Source organism: Rousettus aegyptiacus, unplaced genomic scaffold (assembly GCF_014176215.1).
Source record: "Rousettus aegyptiacus isolate mRouAeg1 unplaced genomic scaffold, mRouAeg1.p scaffold_m13_p_1, whole genome shotgun sequence".
Lineage (NCBI taxonomy): Eukaryota > Metazoa > Chordata > Mammalia > Chiroptera > Pteropodidae > Rousettus > Rousettus aegyptiacus.
Window position 1 is genome coordinate 14,403,500 of NW_023416284.1, and position 20,059 is coordinate 14,423,558.

The 20,059-nt window shown below is 48.8% G+C and overlaps 1 protein-coding gene across 1 annotated transcript; it reads left to right on the forward strand.

The window, feature by feature from the left end:
* The first annotated feature begins 265 nt into the window (after positions 1–265).
* LOC107501007 (elongation factor 1-alpha, somatic form-like) lies at positions 266–19,974 on the forward strand. The gene is given in 11 exon segments (XM_036230772.1): positions 266–9,725; positions 10,383–10,468; positions 12,513–12,692; positions 12,791–12,824; positions 12,827–12,868; positions 12,871–13,113; positions 15,522–15,576; positions 15,981–16,272; positions 17,078–17,312; positions 17,783–17,859; positions 17,861–19,974. Coding segments are annotated over 11 exon segments (1,344 nt in total). The 5' UTR covers positions 266–9,670; the 3' UTR covers positions 17,906–19,974.
* Positions 19,975–20,059: the final 85 nt, after the last annotated feature.

Sequence of the window (20,059 nt, forward strand, 5' to 3'; positions counted from 1 at the left end):
ATGGTGGGCCATGCCTGGAAGCCGGTGCAGTGGTGCAGGGCGGGGTGGTGAGAGTAGTTGTTTATTCTGGAAGGAACACTGAAGGGGCAGAGCGGGCACGACGGTGCCTGGTGTAAGGGAGGTGGCGGTGGGGATGCGGAACAGGGGAGAGATTTGAGAGCTGTATGGGAGGTAGATGGCTTGTTCTATTCGCTCCGGGGGGAGGTGGCTAGCCGGGTCCTAGTGTGATCAACTCTGTGAACTAGGAAGGTCTGCTTAGGGCTGACTTGAGGGGCCTGGGGGCAGGCCTCCCGGATGGAGCTGATCTCGCCTGAGCTGTAGAATAGATTGCAGCACCCCTGGTGGAGAGACGTAGGAAAGACAGTCTCTGAAGATGAACCCCCAAGGAGGAAAAAAAAGACTTCTGTGCTTAGGGAGCCAGCGGTGAAATGAAACGGACGGTTGTTGAGTACTGGCCTCGTGCCAGGACTTTTCCAAGTGTTTTACTTCGTCATCTCATGTGATCCCTACAGCAACTTCACAAGGTCGGTGCTATTATCACTCTTACGTTACAGATGAGGAAACAGGCTCAAAGAAGTGCTGCTGCCAGGATGTGAACGCCAGCCAGTCTGGCTCTAGACCTCCCTTTTAGCTATGGTGAAATACTGCTCTTGTAGTTTGGGGTGACAGGCGCCTGGAAGAGTTGGAGGGGGAGAGGGATGAGGCGGAGGCTGGAGGAGGTGGGCTGGGACCAAGTCCCGGAGGGCTGCCCGCCTCAGGCTACAGGATCTGGACTTCATTGTAGCAGAACGGGGAGCATATTCTTAGGGTGAGAATGATGAGGTCGTATCGGCTTGTTTGAGAAGTCACTCTGTGCCCAGATCGAGGGAGAACAAACCGGAGGGCGGGTGAGGCAGGGCATCATGGGTAAGTGTAGAAAATGGGCCACTGCGATGCCAGAGGGCAGAAGTGTGAGGCTGGAGCATCGGGGCTGCAGGCAGGGCTGGACTCCGGACACACGGTTCCAAGACAGAGTCAGCCGGGTGGTTGGCGGGCGGAATGTGAGGGACAAACAATCACACTTGGGTAACAGGATGATGCTGTCCGTTGTATTCACGAAGAGAGTAAATTTTTATTGAGCATCTATGAAGTGCCAGGTCTTGAGCAAAGTGCTGAGAACACCGAGAAGAAAGATGGAATTGCCGGCCCGAAGGAGCCAAGGAGGGAGGTAACACTGGAAGGGAGGACGGGAGGGCAAGACAGTGATGTGCCCGGCTGGGGATGTACTGAATTAGAGGGGCTTGGGGATAACCGAGTGGCAATGTCCAAGGGGCATTGACGAAGGCTCTGGACTCTGGAGAGAGGTCATATTTAAGATACAGGATTTTGAAAATCAAGTCTTGAGCACAACTTGGTAGCCTTGCTGAATAATACACTCAAAATGAGCAAAGTGTTATGAGATATAAATTCTATCTCAATTAGGTTTAAAAATACAATTAGGAAAAAACCCCAACAAGTCTCAAATTTTCTAGGAAGTCATAAAACAGGGATGGGGAGAATATTTCAGACAGAGGACAGAGGGCAGGAGTAAAAGCCTGGTGACAGGAGTGGACGTGGGTAACACGGTTTGGCTTGATTTGGGGCAGCTTGGGAGAGATTGGAAGGAAATGGTGCCTGGCTCAGGCCAGGTGTGCTAGCCGCATTACTGAGCACCGACCCCCTGCGGGTGCGTCTGCATCCTCCATCAAATCAGTTCTGTTGCAGTCTCAGAAGGGGAGATGCCTTCCTCATTTTGCAAATAACAACGGAACTTCAGTAACTGGAGTTCAGAGAGGTTAAGCAAGTTCACACTGCCTTTATTTAAAAAGGTAGAATCAGTCCAGTCGGGTGTTCGATGCAAAGTTTTGGCTCCTAGTTAACACTCTAGACCGAGTTTTGCCACATACAGCAGATGTCCCTTATCCAGTCACAGGCAGGCAGTTGCTGGGTTGGGACCTGGAGCCCCACTGTAGGGAGACCTTGGGTTGAGACTCTGGCGCTACGATGGCGCCATCTGCTGGTCAAGATGCGGAGCCCAGCTGGTGATGGAAAGGCTCTGGTTTCTGAGCGTGGCGCAATTCTCTTTTTCTGCCTCTTTCCTCAACATTATTTCCTCCTGACAGCCCTGAGAAGCTCGTAGTCAGGGACTGTTGTCTACCCCAATTTACCAATGAGGAGAACAAGGCTCAGAGAGGAGGAGTGACTTCTCCAAGATGACTCAGAGAAGTAGGGGAGGACTCAGGATTCAAATCCTGTGTTGGGATGTTTGCCACATCCTGCCTGTCCCCAGAGTGGACTCAGCCCCCAGAGTATCCCTCAAGGGTGTCTTAGGGGCATCTAAGGCAAACCCCTCCCTTCTTGTTCACAGATGGGGAAATAGCTTCAGGTAGTGGCCTAACCTACCCAGGTGTGTCTCTCTGTGGGGCCTTGACTTGCAGAGGCTCCTCCAGGATCTGCACAGGGTTATGCTGGGTTCTCAGGCTGGGCAGAAGCCCCTCCCCGCTAGAAAACCTCAGCCAGGCAGCATTTTCCTTGGGATGCTCTTTCTTCTCCAGCCCCTCAGGTATCTTGGGTCTCAGGTTCAGGAAGGAGGGAAGTTTTGAAAAAAAGAAAAGAGACCCAGGTAGAAGAGGGGACAGTGATCTGGGAGAGGCAGAGGCGGGGACCCAGAGCAAGGCCCCCGGGGAATGTGAATGGTAACTACAGCAAGGCTCCTAAGCCAAGTTCCCGCTATTGAGGTAGGTAGATGCTATGTGGATCGCACGCTTAACCCTCTTGATGACCCTCAGAAATGGCAAGGATTATTACACTCATTTCCAGTGGGGAGCAGTATCAGAGTTGGAGTAATGTGCGCCAGGTCAAATAAATAGGAAGCTGGAATCTGAACCCAGGAAGGGTGACTCCCAGGGGAAAGGGATTGACGGAAAGTAGAGAGAAAGGAGCAACGGGATATTGGGGCAGACATCGGGCTGCGAAAGGGGAGCAAGAGAGTCCTGGTGCCTGAAGGTCACGTGTCTGTCATTGTGTGTGAACGTGTATGTGTGGCAGAGTGGGGGAGCTTCTGAGTGTCTTGGTGACAGCCTTGGGGCATGAGTTATCCGACTGTGGCTGAGAAAGCTGGGGTTGGTGAGCGGCTGGGTTACTGGCAGGACGTCGCCAAGGGCTCTCCAACCCTTCCACATTCCAGGTACCTGTTACCACCGGAGCTCAGACACATGTAGCCTTCCGCTTAGCACTTCCTATGGCAACCTCATCGTCCAGATCCCTCACGGCTACCTCACAGGCACCTTCAGCTAGAAGCGAGAGCTGGACACAGGGCTGTTGGTCTCCTCCCTGCTCAGCCTCTGGGTGGCCGCGCCACTGCACTGGGCCTCGGCTGCCTCGTCTGTCTCCTGCATCCCCTGTGGGACTCACACGAGTGGAGCACGGCCCTGGGGACCTGTGCTCCACCGGAAGGGCTGGAACCAGCTCCCAGCTCCAACCTTAGGAAGAAGCAGTGGCAACTACTAAAACACTCTTTCTAGTTTTTAAAACTGGTATTAAAAATGAGCATCATAGCGGTACCAGTTGGGAAACTGTGCAACTGTTTCTCCTCTGGTTGCTAAATGGCAGCTGCCCCCAACCTTGCGAGTGCCACCCTGTCCTGCTTCTGACTGTAGAAAGGTTACCCTGTTCTTCTGTAGCCAGAATAACTGAATCACGCCCTGTGACAGGGTGTACTCTTTCCAGCTCGCTACAAGCTCCCTGGGCCACGCGGGTCCCCACCCAGGAAACCTCCTCGTTCTTGGGCCGTGCTGACACAGGTAAGACCCAGCTTCCAGTCTGTCACCTTGCCAAGCCCTGATTCACATCGTCTCTGCGGCTCACCAGCTGTGTGTCCTTGCACAGGTCCCTCAACCTCTCTGTGCCTCAGTTCCCTTGTCTCTGAAATGGGGAAAACAAGGGCTTTTGTGAAACTTCGGTGAGGTAATGTGTATAAGGCACTGTGTAGGTGTTCAAGAAACATCTGTCAAATTAATAACCGATGGCCGATTCCTTTCAGTGTGTTCTTGTTGCTGTGTGTGTGCATGTGTGTGTCCTTGTTTAGCTTCTCTTTTTTTCAACGGAAAAGTGATTTGACGTTTCAGAAAAATAATAAGCCAAATCTCTGCACTTCAACCTATAAGGGTTAAGAAACTGGAGATATGGAACAGAAATTAACTGGAGCTTAATAGAAAAGAAGGAAGTGGGAAGAATTCATTACAAAGACTCAGGACTGTCTCACAGATTCCAAGAGTTCGTGATGGGGGATCTTCTCTGCTTCTCCCTGTAGGTCTGCTGCATTCCCCTCCATTTTTTTTTCTCTCTCCCTCCCTCCGGACTGCCTTTGTGGTCACCAACTCCTGCTTCTCCCACTTACGGTATCAGCCACATGCAGAGACTCACTAACTGACCCTAAGTCCCCAAACCAGGTTCTTGCTAGAGAAAATTGTGATTTGCTCAGACTTGGCCAGGTCCGATTGGATGTTGTCCCTTAAGTCACTGCTGGAGAGTAACTGAGCTAATGGAAGCTCCTCTCACTAGGGAGGGAAAGATGGGCCCAGCCGAGAAGCTTGCATTCTCTGCGAGACTGGGGTGGAGGTGACTAGAAATTAAATTCAGAGCTCACAGAATTGATCCCAGAAGGTCAGAGGATGAAAGAGATTCACACGTTACCTTGTCTAACCTCTGCCCACATTTTATGAAAAAAAGAAACGAGGTCCAGAGGTTCATAGTTTATCCAAGGCCACCCAGCCCAGCAGTGACAGAGCTGGAACCAGGACTCAGGTCTCTTGTCACCCTGGCTCAGTCTCAAGTTTTCAGAGGGCCAGACTTGATTTGTCAGGGAGCAGCGCTGTCAGGTAGAATGTTAAGCGATGATGGAAGTGTCTAGCTCCATGCTGTTCAACATGGTCGTAACCAGTCACATGTGACTCTTGGGCACTTGAAATGTAGCTATTGTGGCCGAGGAACTGCATTCTAAATTTTACTTAAATTCAAATGACCACATGTGGCTAGTGGATATTATATTAGAAAAGACAGGCCTAGAGCATGAAACTTTCTGTTCTCTCAGAAAAGTAGTAGACAGCAAATCCCCACTGGATAAAGAATCAAACGATAAGAACAGAGCATTCGTGCAAAAATATAGCGAAAACTGTCACAGTAAGTCCTCACTTAATGTCATCGATAGGTTCTATAACTTTAGGAGAAACAATGCAGAATGAAACCAATTTTACCACAGGCTAATTTATATAAACAGGGTTAAGTTTCTAAGTCATCTCATCAGCATTGTAAATGAAATAGTGTTATCCGAGGACCTGCTTTTTTTGTAAAAGCATTTGGTACTTGCTGGTAATTATGGAAATGTAGAACAAAATCTTTTCAACTCTCCATTTTGCCTATTAAATTGGGGAAAATATGTAACAGATGTGAATTATACCACTAATTTCCCAATGAGCTTATGAAACAGATCAGTAGGAGTGTTCTCAGAATGCCTTGGCAAACCATGCTTGCGTCCTTTATGATCTGTACATTTTTGGACAAATCACTTATCTTTGCCTCAGTTTCCTTATCTGGTAAGTGGGGTTAATATTATTAACTGCCTCGTGGTGTGTTTTGATGGCATAACACATGTAAAGGGCTCAACAAAGGACCTGGCACTGGAAACACAGTCACATCTCGTTCTGTTGTTTTATTGTGCATCACGGGTGTTGTATTTTTTGCAAACTGAGGGCGAGACCCTCCGTCAGCAAAAAGATTATGACTTGCTTTATTACGATACTCGCTTTGTTGCGGTGGTCTGGAACTGAGCTTGCAATATCTCTGAGGTATGCCTGCGTATGAGCTGGGACTATTATCAGAGAAGGCAACTACCTTGCTCCAAATTGCCCAGCCATTAAAAGCTGGAGCCAGGATTTATACTCCGTTCTCTCTGGCTCCAAAGCCTCTCCCAAGCCGCTGCCCTGTATGCAGGGCTCAGGGTCCCCTAGCACCCTTCCCTCCACCCCACTCACCCCTTTCTTACACCCCTGCCTCTAGAACGCTGTGACTCGGGTTCCCTAGGCTCTGGGTTGTTCCTTAGACTAGCTCCCGAACGCCCCTCCACACACGGTGAACTGCCTGGGCTACACTGTGGTGTTGCTGCTGAGTGACCTGCTGGTGTCACAGCACTTCCTGCGGCTGACCACGGGGAGGCAGCGCTCCTCCGCCTGGGACAAAGACGGCCCTTGAAGGAGGTGAGGGAGAGCAAGGCCAGGCCGATGAAACCGAAGAGTAGGGGGAAGAGGGAGCAAGACAGACAATGAGGACAATGGGAGAGGGAAGAGAAACGGGGTAAGGGGAGGAAGGGCTGGGGGCAAAGCAGGAATGATGAAGGAGGGCGGACGCGAGAGAGCGGAGGCAGAGCTAAGGGAGAAAACAGAACATTTACCGAACCCTTACTCTGGGTTCTGCGTGTGCTAAGCACTTTCCATTCATCTTTTCAGTCAATGAGGTAGGGTCTGTTATGATGCCCATTCTCTCAGCGGGCAATCTGAGGCAGAGAGCAGGCAGGTGGTTTGCCCAAGTTCTCGCAGCTGGGCAGTGCCACAGCTGCAGTCTGAGCCTGGGCTCCGGTTCTTCCCCTGAACCCCCGCAGATGAGGGAAGGTGGAGTGGAGAATGAGAGAGGAAGATGGGAAAGGGGAGAAGGGCAGGAGGAGGGGTCAGGACAGTGGGAGAGCAGCCTTGAGGTGGTCCCGCCCACTACTCCCCCTGGCGGTGACAGGCCCCTCTCTGTGCTGGTGGTGGCTGTGAGTCCATCACCTCACTCATCTTGTTCTCTCTCTCCAGGGCCTTGCCTTTGGGAGAAAGGCAGGGAGAAAAAAGGGAAAGTAGTTGGTGATATTTTAAAAGAGGAACCCAAAGTCGCAAATCGCTGGCTGTGATAGAAAATTCCTCCAAAATTCATAGGTCGAAATCTGAATGCCCAATGGTATTAGGAGGTGATTAATCGCCTTTGGGGGGTGATTAGGTCATGAGGGCTCCACTCTCCTGAGTGAGTTATGCCCCTATAAAAAAAGGTCACGAGAACTCCCTCGTCCCCTCCACCATGTACAGATACAACAGGAAGTCAGTCGCCCGGAAGTGGTACCCTAACCTGACCATGCTGGCACCCCGATCTCAGTTTTCCAGCCTCCAGAACTGTGAGAAATAAATTTCCGTTGTTTATAAGCCACCTAGTCTGTGATATTTTGTTATAGCAGCCCAAACTAAGACATTGCTAATGGTGGAATTTCTAGAACTATGACGAGCTGGTGCAGAGAAGAACTTTCGAGGACAATCAGGTCACTATCAACTTCATGTTGGCAAAAAGCCCAGTCCAGTGTTTCTAAAAACTCAGATATCAGAAAACATCTCGAGAGGCAAAATGAAATTTCTAACCCGCTGGGGAGATGGGTCAGGAAATAGTAAGCATCTTACAAACCATTTATTAGACACTAAGTGATGTATTTTTATAGGTCAAGGCTATACGACAGTAGATATTCCTACAGGAAAACCCTTTAACGGTTCCGTTTGCTTTTCACAATAATCCTATGAGAGCGGCTATCACCATTCTTCTCTCACTGATAAGATAATGAGGCTCAAAGAGGTAAAGTGACCTGCCCAAGGTCACACGGCCAGGAAGTGGTAGACCAGGGTCTTGAGACCTGGCTGTTGGATCCCAAAACCAGTTTCCTTTTGAACCCTCTATAAGATACTCTCAGAAACATGAGCTGAAAGACCAGGGATGGATGAGAAGTACAGCCACGCCCAGGGCCTCACTTTACTTTTTGTGAAATCATGAAAGTTACAGCCAAGAAATTCTGTTAACACACCAAGATACAAAATAATTAGTGAAGAACAGCGCTTAGGTGAAGGTGACATTAACTACATGAGCCACCACCCACTCACAAACCACTTCTGTACCACTGCCTGTATCATGAGAGGAACGACCAGAACCGATCAGTGCAATCAGCAAAGTGTTGTTACACCGGCCTCCAAGCTGTCTGCCTCACTCCCAATTGCCTGGGCTCTAAGAGCACGTTCACCTGTGGTTTGCGCTTAGAGCGCCCCCGTGTGTTTCTACTTTGTCTTAAGTCTCTTAAGGTTCTATTATCAGCATGGTCAGGATTTATAACGGGGAGGCGGGCGACTTCTCTCTTTGAATCCTAGCAGCACGGGAAGGCCGATGGAAGCCCAGGCTCAGAGGGGATAAGGGGCCCACAGCCAGGATTCTAATCCAATTAGGTTCGCTGGCCTCAGGAGCCTGTTCTTTCTGCCATCTTTCCCTGTATCCGACCTGGTCTCCCGGCACAGAGCCTGGTCCTCAGGAGCTGATGTGTGGATTGTTCCGGAACCCTGGGGAAAGCCAGCATTGTACTGGCCTCAGACTCCGGTCCAATAGCTCTGACCCTCAACCCCAGGGAAGACATACCCCCTCCAGCTCTCTAACTCCTGCCCTTCCTCCCCGCCACATCCAATCCTAAATATTCATTCAGCAACCCAGTGCTTGGACCTGGGGCCACAGAGATGAATGGGGCTGGGGTTGGAGTGGCACCCCTTCCTTCTTTCATTTCTTCAGACGTTAATTCACTGGGAGGCCGAGCTGGGCTCTGGCTAAGATTCCGCGGTCAGACAACTTGAGTTCCAATCCTAGTCCTGCTCCTGAGCCTCAGTTTCCTCATTTTCCAGACAGGGTTAGTAGTAGCATAAAGGAGATGGTACATACAGAGGTCTGGGCTCATGGCCCAGAAGGTGGTAAGTGGTCATTCTGCACTTGCTGGACAAAGTCAAGGTTTGCCTCGGGTCAAGCTCTGTGCTGGCTGCTGGAGACAGGGATGAATCCATCTGGTCCATGATGCTCAGGCCGACCCTGGAGGCAAATATGTAAAAAGCTAGCCGTCCCACCTCTCCATCTCTCCCTTCTTTTCCCTCCACCCTTTCCTACACACACACACACACACACACACACACACACACACACCCTCTAACAGCCCAGGGACCACGAGGCTGGGGACCGCCTCCTGACACCCAAGATTCTGCTTTCATTTCCCACCCCCAGGCCTGCCTTTGACCTTTGGGCCGCCTCTTAGTGCCTCGCCTGTACCTTGGGGTAGTAGGGAGGGTTGTCAATCAGCATCTCAAAGCCCAGAGGTACCTCCTTCTGGCAGGCAGCAAGCTCATCCCCTTTCTCACCTGGAACAGAAGAGCCCACCCGCTGCGAACTGGGCCTCCGGGTTTTTTTCCCACGAGGTCGAAGGGCCAGCGGGAGCCAATAGGACGGAGGGATGCCAGAGGCGGGCCTGGGAAGTCGGCTGTGAAAGGGGGTGGGGCCAGGGTCTCGGTAGGTCTGTTCTAGGCGTAAGGAGGCGCTAGGGGCTCCTGGCTCTGGAGGTAGGCACGTCCTCCTTGGAGCTGGGGGAGAGGCCAGAGCATCTTCCCCAGGTGCGAGGTGTTGGGGGAAATCCTACCACCTGCCTTCCTGGCCAACTGTTTTCTTCTATCTCACCCTCTGCACGCTGAGCTGGCCCAGTCCCAAGGAAGATGGGTTGGGGGCAGGGAGGAGTCGATTTGCGCGGTGAACACACCTGTCCTCTCTCCGAGCAGCACCCAGCATGGGCAGAGAGAAGACCCACATCAACGTGGTGGCCATCAGCCATGTGGACTCAGGTAAGTCCACCACGACTGGGCACCTCATCTACAAATGCAGGAGCGTGGACAAGAGGACTATCGAAAAATTCGAGAAGGAGGCCGCTGAGGTGAGGTCGCTCTGCCTGAGCTACCCCCCACCCCGCCCCCCATTTCCAGCTTGGGTTACCCTGGGAGGGCGGCTGCTTCCTGGTGGGGGAGGGGAGGACAGCCCACTGCAGCCGAGCACCTGCTAGGTTGGTAGGTATTTTCCTTCCCCATCATGCCAGGCAGGTGGCGTGGCTGTGGTTTTCCAGATGAGGCAAATGAGGCTCAGAAAAGTTAAATAGCTTGCCCAAGGATGGCACCAAGGTTTAAATTTTAATGTGACACAGATGCCACCCTGTGTGGCAGGTTAAGCTGGCAACATGCCCAGTTAATGGGGGGGGGGAGAGATTTATTTGCCACGCATCTACCACAACCTTTGGGAATACAATGGTGAACATAACAAGCCGGCCCCTGAGGAACTCCTGATCACTCACCCTCATGTCCCACGACAAGCTCCATAATAGTGTGGGGTGCTGTAGGAGCCCAGGGCAGGTAAGCCTCGAATGCTGTGCTGGGGAGGCTGGCCACTTTCCCTGTAGCCACTGAAAGATCTCAAGTGTGGGAGCGATGGGCTCAGACAAGTCTTTTCAGAAGAGCACCCCGGCTGCAGCGTAGGAAGAACAGACCAAAGGGCCCAAAGCTGGAGGGCCGGGAAGGAGGCTGATGCAGCTGACCAGGTGAGCCAGGATGGTGGCCGCAGTGGGCAGGGGGAATAACGGTTGGAGTCCAGGGACATGGAGATGGGGAGTCCACAGCACTTAGGGGTTAGCTGTAGGGAAGGGGTAAGGGAAGGAGAGGAGTTTTTGGGTTGGGAAATTGGATCGCCGGTAGATACCGATGGCAGAGTCGATCTGGTATCCAAGGAAACCTGCTCTAGATGTGTGACATCTGAGGCCTCCACAGGGCCTTCTGGGCTAAGGTCTAGGTGCCAGCTGACTTTGGAAGTCTGGAGTTCAGGATAGAAACCCAGGTTGAAGAGTGGGTCATGGGAGGGAGCTGGGAACATGCTGTGGGAAAGGCGAGGGACAGAGCCCTTGGATGGGTGGAGAAAGAGCCCACGTAGGAGAATGAGGACGGAGCGCCGCGGAGGTGGTGGGAAATTCTGGGGAGCGTTGAAGAAGCCTCTGGACAAGATGCAACTGGTCTGTGGAACCCGCTGCTGCAGCAACAGGTCGTAAGTCTGTGCCTTCAGCTGCACCGATCCCATTTTCCTAATCTTGGCTTCCCGAGGCGCAGTCAGAAGTGTGGGGGTGCTTACATGGCAGAGGCTATTAAGGATGAGTAAAGACTGGTTGGTCCATAGCCAGTATAGTGGAAGCATAACCGAGAAGGCTATGGAAGAACAAATGATTCGATGTGACGGTTCGCAAACTTTCTGGTCTCAAGAATCCTTCACCCTCTTGAAGGGTCCACAAGGAGTTTTGCTTATGTAAGTTAGACCTATCTGTATTTCTGATATTCACAATTAAAACTGGATTTTAAAAACATTTAATTCATTTAACACAACAGTAGTAAACTCCTTACATTTTAACACAAGTATCACGTTTTTTGTGTGTTTGAAAAATAACTATTTTCCAAAACAAAAAATCTTCAAAAGGTGGCATTGTTTTATATTTTTGCAGACATCTTTAATTTCTGGCTTAATAGCAGGCAGCCGGGTTTTCATATCTGATTCTGCACTCAGTCATTTGCACTGTCACATCATGTAGCTCTTAGAAAATACTACCCTACCCACGTGAGAGAATGAGAGGGGAAAAGGCAAATAATATCTTAGTAGTATTATGAAAGTTCTTTTGACCTTGCAAACTCTAAAGGGTCTCAGGAACCACCAGGGGTCCCCAGACCACTCTTTGAGAACTGTTTATCTCATGTATATTCTAAACTATGATGGACTTTATGGAAGTTTCTGTAGTAGCCAAAGTCGGGATACCTGGGTTCTAGTCCTATGTCTTAGTGACCTAATGCATTTCCTTGAGGAAGCCACCTGGTCTCTGGTCTGTCCTGTTCTCCCTTCTGCCTTCAAGGCCTAACACAGTGCTCTGATTGGAGATGAAATAAAAAAATGGCCAGTATCCTTCAGCTGGCAAGTGGGTACAGTAGACCCTAGGTCAAAGTGGTAATCTGTACATGCTACAAATGTGTTCAATGGCCTCATTTTTACCAGTGCTGAAAGAAGTTCAACTTACCCAGGGGCCCAGGGGTCATTATCAGTCATAGCTGATAATGGGATAGTGGTTAAGAGCTTGAACTTCAGGGTCCTAGGCCTTGAGTTCAAATCTTACCTCTGCTACTTATTAGCCATGTTATCTTGGGCTAGTCAGTTAATTTCACTGTTACTTCATCTGTAGAATGGATATAATAGAACTTCACTGAGTTGTGAGAATTAAATGAAAAAATCCATGTTAAGTGCTTAAAACATCATTGGGTACGTGATCAGCATTACTTACATGTTTGCTGCCGTTACTAACTTGAAGGCTTGCTGACCTGACCATGTGCCAGGCTAAAACTTTATCATGTGGCCTGGGTCATTCTGACTCTACAACTTATTCTAATAGAAAAACTTAATTCTACACATAATATATTCTATAATTTAAAAAATTCAAAAACATCTCCGTACGCTGCCCTGTTGCTATCCTTCTGACTCTCAACCTCCATCTTGGCTGATGGGCAGCTTTGGAAGTAGGGGTGACCCTGGGGTTTCTCCTCCCACTCCTGGCCCAGATGGGCAAAGGCTCCTTCAAGTATTCCTGGGTGCTGGACAAGCTGAAGGCAGAGCGGGAACGAGGCGTCACCATCGACACCTCCCTGTGGAAGTTCCAGACCAAGAAGAACTATGTCACCATCATAGACGCCCCTGGTCACTGCGGCTTCATCAAGAACATGATCACAGGCACCTCGCAGGTGCCACCGGAGTGGCCTTGGCCCTGCCCTGGGGGTGGGCAGTGGGCAACCCAGGCCAGATCTAAGCTAGGCCTTCCTCTCTCTGTCCCTCGGGCCAGGCCGACTGTGCTGGGCTGATTGTGGCAAGTGGTGTAGAGACTTAGAGGCCGGCATCTCCAAGAATGGGCAGAGCCATGAGCAGTACTGCTGGCCTACATGCTAGGCGTGAAGCAGCTCATCGTGGTGGTCAACAAGTTGGACATCACAGAGCCACCCTACGGTTGCACCCGCTTTGAGGAGATCAGCAAGGAGGTGAAGGCCTATATCAAGAAGATCGGTTACAACTCTGAGGCTGTCACCTTCGTGCCCATCTCAGGCTGGCATGGGGACAACATGATAGAACCCAGTACCAAGACGAGGGCTGACTGGGGCAGGGCCCATTAGATGGGACTTTCCCATTCAAATCAATCTTTGGGCTTCTCCTAGAACATAAGCCCCAAGATTTACAGCATGCTTATGGGCCAGTCACTGTGAATGATCCCCATTCCCAAGGAAACATGATTTGATTCCCATTTCACAGAGGAACAAACAGAGAGGTAACTCAGGACTACACAACGAGTAAGCATAGAGCTGCACTGTCCAATGTGACAGCCAGGGTGTGGCGATTTAAATTATTAAAGTCCAATCAAATCATTTCAATTCCTTAGTTGTATTAGCTACATTTCAAATGCCCAACAACCATACATGGCTATCATACCGGACAGCGCCATTATGGAATATTTCCACCATTGCAGAAAGTTCTAGGCAGTGCTGGCAGAGTCCAGAATTCCAGCCCATGCTCACCTCATCTAAGCTGTCCTACCTCTCGCGATGGGTGAAGCAGTGTGGGGGCAGTATAAATGTGTTTCAGACATAGTCACTGTGCTCACAGATCCCACAACATAGTAGGGCTTAAAATTCCTACGTGAGTATCTCCCAACTAAAGAAGTCTAGCTCTGGCATCAGACCTGGTTTCAAGCCCCAGCTCCATCCCTTGCCCACAGGAAAGAGAGAAGTGAGATATTAATGCTCTGAGCCTTAGGACTCCCTTCGTGGGGTTGTGAGGATTACATGAGAGACTCCACATGGCCATCCATTCATATAGGCAGCTGGTGCTCAAATGCTACCTGCTGTCATGTTACATTTGCGTAAAACCTGCCTTTTCCATAACTGACTTGAGGATTCTTAGCCTTTTCCTTCACAGGTACACAGCTATCTTTTTCTGGTTATAAAAGTAATGTCTAACATTTTTACAATGAGCATTTCGTGCAGATATAAAGCATAGACTGCAATCTCATGGCAAATAGATAACCTAATTTTCATGCTGTCCTTTCTAGGTAATCATGGCAAGACTCGAACTATATATAACATTCTATAACACTTTGTTTTATAAAAACTCCCTTGCCATTAAACACATAGAACACTTAATGGGTGTTTAGGATTGCATCTCACAGAGGTGCCACAGTTTGTTAAGCCATATCTATTATTAAATGAAAATAGTGATTAATGATTTGAGAAATTATCTGCCAGGCACCAGACTAAGCACTTTACATATACACAGCCCCACGAACAAGGCATTTTACTCCCACGTAATATAAGAAAACTGAGACACAGTGTAGTTAAGTAACAGTCCATGGTCACCTCCTTCTAAGAATATTGTTTCCAATTTTATTAAAAATTGCCATAAAAGCATCTTGGTAAATAAATCTTTGCATGTGTCCTCAATTTAATTTAGAATAAATTCCTGATGAAACAAAGGGGAGGCATTATTTTGGAGTCTTCTGACACATACCGCCCAATTGTCTTTGATTAGAAAGATTAGAATTTCCATTGGCTGTGTATTTATTTGAATGATATTTGAACGTTTGCGCACTAGGTACTGTCCTTGGTGCTGAGGGCACAGCCGTGAACAAGATGCAGCTCTGCTCGTGGCACTTAGTCTTTTGAGGGACCAAGGTATATATAACATAGTGGATGAGGACAAGTGCTAAGAAAGGCATGGTACTTTATATGTGTATGACGTAAGAGCACAAACTTAAATCTCTGCTGCCTATTAGTCCAGTGGTATATATTTCAGCTAGTGAGATAGAGCTTTTATTCTCATGACCTTTTGAGAACTTTTTAAGCACCTACTGTGTCCTAGATGCTAAAAAGAAACAGAGCATAGATCCATATATAGTGGACTAGATTTAGAATTTAGACTTAGCTCTCAAGAAAAAATGCCTGTGGCATTGGAGGCCTCAGGTTCCCCATCTTTTAAATGGAGATGATGCTGACTTCATAGGCTTATTCAGGCCTCTGAGCTGGCATAAAGCCAACAAGTTGCTAAATTCATCAAATTAATGGATGAGTTCATCTTTGATGATACAGTTGGTATTTGAGTGGGGAGCTGGCCTCATTATCAATTTCTGGCTTGGGCCTTGGGCAACCTACCTCTAGCCCTGAATTATTCCCTCTGTTAAAAGAGAGGATACTCTTTTTTTTTTCTTATAATCTCGAATTGTTTACATAACAACAATTATATGTTTTTATATAAGAAAAACAATTATACCTCCTTCCCACCCCCATACCCTTCTGAGAGTTGAGTAGTAATAGAATTGGTAGCTTTCTTCTCTGGGCCACCAGTTCTTTGGGTTATTTTTTAGGTTTTAAAACTTTTTATATGCATATAAAAAATTGTGCATTCCAATAATTAAAATCATTTGAACAACAACAAAAAAATGGCACTCTGATTAAACTGCGTTTTACACCCTGCAGGACACCTTGGGCCAGCTTGGTTTTTATTCTGGATTTCTCTATTGTCCCACCCAGCTTCTGCCTTCACTGACATGCAGGTGCTTTCCTCCCCTGCCAGCCAGACAGGCAGGTGGGAGAGGCAGGTGTGGCCTTCGTTGTCAGTAGTCCTTGGATGTGGAAAGGGGGCAGCACGATTGTTCAAACTTGATCCAACCTCTTTGCATCTTACAAGGTTAAACAGCTAAAAGAAGTTAAATCAGAAGGCAGTGCTTGTGGACTGTACAGTCCTCACTGGCGGTGCGTGCCTGATCACGATTTGCCTGTTTGCTTCTCCTGTTCGATCGTTTCTTTTGATGGCAGTGGGTTTTTCTTTTGCGTTTCTGTCTTCTTCAATTTTGACTTATCAAACTTCTCAATTTCAGACATGGTTGCAGAGGAAGTGGAGTGAGGTGGTGAGAAGGAGCGAGTTTGATCTGCTTGGCGGCGGTGGCTGCAGAGTGCCTGGGCCAGCAGTTTTTGACTCCATGAGGAAAGATGTGTTCTATGTGGCTTCTGTACTGCGTGGCCCTGCTACTCTCCCGTGGAAGAAGGCTGGGCGGAAACTCGCTTCCTCAAGCCAGGCATGGCGGTAACCTCTGCCCCCTGCAACATCACCACGGAGGTCAAGTCTGTGGCGATGCACCATGAGGCCTCGGCTGAGGTCCTGCCTGGCGACAGCGTGGGCTTCAACATGAAGAATGTGTCAGTGAAGGACATCAGGAGGGGCAATGTGGCAGGGGACAGCAAGAATGATCTGCCCTCCGAGGTGGGGAGCTTCATCTCTCAGGTGAGGCGGCCCACCTAGGGGCATCCTCCTTGGGTGGCCGCACTAACCTGTGAGTAGGATGGGTCATTAGGTCGTTCAGGAGGTATCTCAGAGCACGTGCCAGGCTCTTGACGGCAGTGTAGGTAGAGTCAGACAGTCTGGGGTAGAGTCCTGACTGCAGCTTATTTTCTATTTGTCCTTGAACAAAACAATGCACCTTGCTGACCTTGTCAGTTTTTACAATATGGTCCTGATGCTTTAAAGCAATAGTTCTCAAATTTAGAATCACCTGGGAAGTGTTTCAAAAATTCAGATTCCTAGGCCTTTCCATAGTGGTTCCGATTCCACAGACATGAGTGGAACCTGGGAATCTGTACTGAAGCTCTCAGGTGTTTCCTTGGGCCAGAGTTAGAACATGAAGCCCTTTCTTAACACATTGTCTGGCACATTCTTGTGCTGTGGAGGCTTATAGCAATCTCGGGAGTAGTAAATGAGGCAGAGATATGTAAACAGCTGACCTGGAACCACCTAAAAAGTTAGGTAGCGTCTCCTGTTATAATGCATTTTTCTAAATGGTGGGAAGAAGTAGTACATACAATAACATCTATGCCTCTTCCCAGCTATAAAATCTTGAGTAGGTTACTCAGCCTTCCAGCTGTGAAAGTGAAGCTTAGCACGGAGCTTCGTATACCCTTGAAACGTTCAAACATTCACTGTAATTTAAAGTATGTCCAACATGCCTGACCCCTTAGCTGATTAGGGCCACCTCCTTTGGAGGACGCTTAGCTAATGCCCTCCCCCTCCCCTGTCCCACCCTGGGTTCCAGGTGATCATTCTCAACCATCCTGGCAGCATTGCAGCTGGCTACTCACCAGTTCTGGACTGCCACACGGCCCATGTGTCTTGCAAGTTTGCAGAGCTGAGGGAAAAGATCGACCGGCGTTCAGGCAAGAAGCTGGAAGACAACCCCAAAGCCCTGAAATCCGGGGATTCCGCCATTATCCAGGTGATTCCGGTCAAGCCTATGTGTGTGGAGAGCTTCTCAGAATACTCACCCCTTGGTAAGGCACCCGGCTGCTGGGGCTGCCCCTTCCCCCTCCTGGAAGAGCCCCCAGGAAAAGGAACTGCCAGAATCATATTTAAATGTAAATGAGATCCACCTCATGGGTTGTGATGGGCACAGAGAAGGTGTGACTTGCTTGGAGGCTACGAGCATTAGTATGGTAGGGTGGTGGGTGCCCCCAAAGCAGAGCTTTCCTGTGTCTTTTACTTATGGGTGCAGAATAGTTAAGTAGCTAAGAATTTAAATGCTGGTGAGACTTCCAGGTTTTCAGCCATTATAGCTAAGTGACCTTCAGCTTTTTTTGCTTCAGTTCTTCATCTATGAAATAGATATCACTTATAGATCGATATCTAAGTACCACGACGTAGATACCAAAGTATCACTTGGCTCATTTGACATCCTCTGCAACTGTCCTAGCTCATGCCCTGGCGGTGTTTCCCACTTGTTTCTCCACATTCTGTGTCCTAGGTCGCTTTGCTGTGCGTGACATGAGGCAGACGGTGGCTGTCGGGGTCCTCAAGGCTGTGGACAAAAAAAGCAGTGACTAGTGGCAGGGTCACTAAGTTGGCCATGAAAGCAGCCAGGAAGTGAGTGGTGACAGTGACTTCAGGCCCTTCCAGGCCACGGACAGCCCAGGCTGAGCCACAACTGGGAAAGAGGCCCTTAACGAGAAGCCTTGGAGTTGCTCGTCTTGCCTGAACTGCCCTAAACTTGTCCCGGCTACCGAGGTTTTCTTTTTGCTGATGAGTTCGAGGCACAACAGTAAAGCACAGCAAGTCTTTTTGCTTCTGCCTCTACGGACCTGGATGTCTCAGGCAGGGTATCTCAAGCAAGAAGAAGCGGGGAGGTGGACGCTGGGGCTAATTCTGTCCCTTTGGCTTCTTTTTGAGGGTCTGACCAGTGCAAGAACCAGAGAGCTGGGCTCAGGGAGGAGGAGGTATAAATGGGGAACCCTTGGGAAGCTTTTGGCCATGGCCTAGTTCATCAGCTCCTAGAATGGGACTGGACTCTGGCTGACTTACACAGTGTCTATGAAAGTTACTAAACATCTGTGTGCTTCGTTTGTTCATCTGTAAAGTAGGAAAATGATCGTACCTGCCTCCACAGGAATGTTAAAGGTCAAGTGAGCTGGTACCTGCTAGCCATGGTTAATTGGCTATCAGCTATGCTCATCAACATGGTGTGGATCCTGGAGTCAGTATTCATGAAGAGTGATTACGGAAAAGTTCAGTGGAGAAAAGTTGGGCGGGGGGAGGTGTAGACAATGAGACTAGCTTTGGAGGATGAGCTGTTTTATCTTTCTAGGGGGCACATTTTCCTCAAGTTATTTTCTCAACTTTGACAATTTCAGAGTGACAGAAGTTTCAAAAATCCCATGTGTCCTTCACCCAGATTTCCTTGAATCTTAAATTTACCATATTTGTTTTAGCTTTTTTCCTCTGAGTATACATTTTTTTTTCCTTTTAAGATGTGATGCCCCTCTACCCCAAATACTGAATATGTATCTCTTAAACCCAAGGACATTCTCTTATAGAACCAAGGTCAAGTAATCAGAATGAAGACATTAAAGTAATGGGTACATTTCTGAAGTCTACAGACCTTATTCGGATTTTGCAAATTATACCAATAACATGCTTTATAGCAAAAGAAAATCGAGGGTTGTGTGTTGCATTTCGTTGTCTCTTTATTCCAAGTTTTGAAACAGCCCCTCCCTGGGCTCGGCCCCTCGTAGAGGTCTGTCTGGCTGAGGCCCCAGCTCTGGGGGAGCCAGCGGGTGCTTGAAGAAGGAGCCTCAAAGGAAAGGCCTTTTCTCTTTGCCCTCCTCCATCAGTCCGGCTTCCCAGAAGTGTCCTTTTGTCCCCACGGATGAAACAAAGCCCTGGAGGCCTCCAGCTCCCTCCACTAGGGCGATGAGAGAAAAGAATTGTGGCCGCAGAAGGAAGTGGCTTAGCTCCTTTCCCATCAAAGTCCTATATGTTCCCCTCTTCCCATTGGTTCCTGTTAAAGGAACAGGCTGACTCATGATAGCTTCTGCCTGGGATGTGGATCCTGGCACTCCCTTGGTCCTGCTGCTAAGGACTCAGAGTAAACCAGGGAACCCTCCTACCATCTGGGATTGGATTTCTTGTCTGTCAGACTAACCTGCAAGCCCTCTTTGTACCTGCAGGATGATCCTCTCTTGATTGTATACGTTCTAACACTTTTTTTTCTGAGGAGGAAGGGAGGTTGCTTGATTACAGTAGGTTTCTATTAATAACAAGAATAACCACTTATCGTGAACTTACTATATGCTCTAAGTAATTGCCTCATTTAATTTTCACAATCTCATGGGAGTACCTATTTTAAAGATGAGAAAAATTGAAGTTGAAAGAAGTCTGATTAGGAACCTACCCAAGATCACATAACTATTAGCCAAAGCCAGATCACACTGGCCTGTCTTCATGACTCAGAACTCAAGCCACCCACTCTGTTCTAATTGTATAAATTCCATTTGTTTACACTGTTACAAAATAATTTTTTTGCTTCATAATTTGAACAATTTATTTAATATAGTTCTGGCAGACTCATCTGCGTGATGAGTCCGCCAGGTCTTAAGACTGTGGGGTCCGGAAGCTCAAGTAAAACCCAGTTCAGGGAGCTTGAAAAACTATTTTTGGAAAACCCAGGTCCGGCTGGACAGCCAGAATCGCTTGCAGTTGCTGGCGGCGTCCACGAGGGGGAAGCCGATGTTACGCCGCACCATAC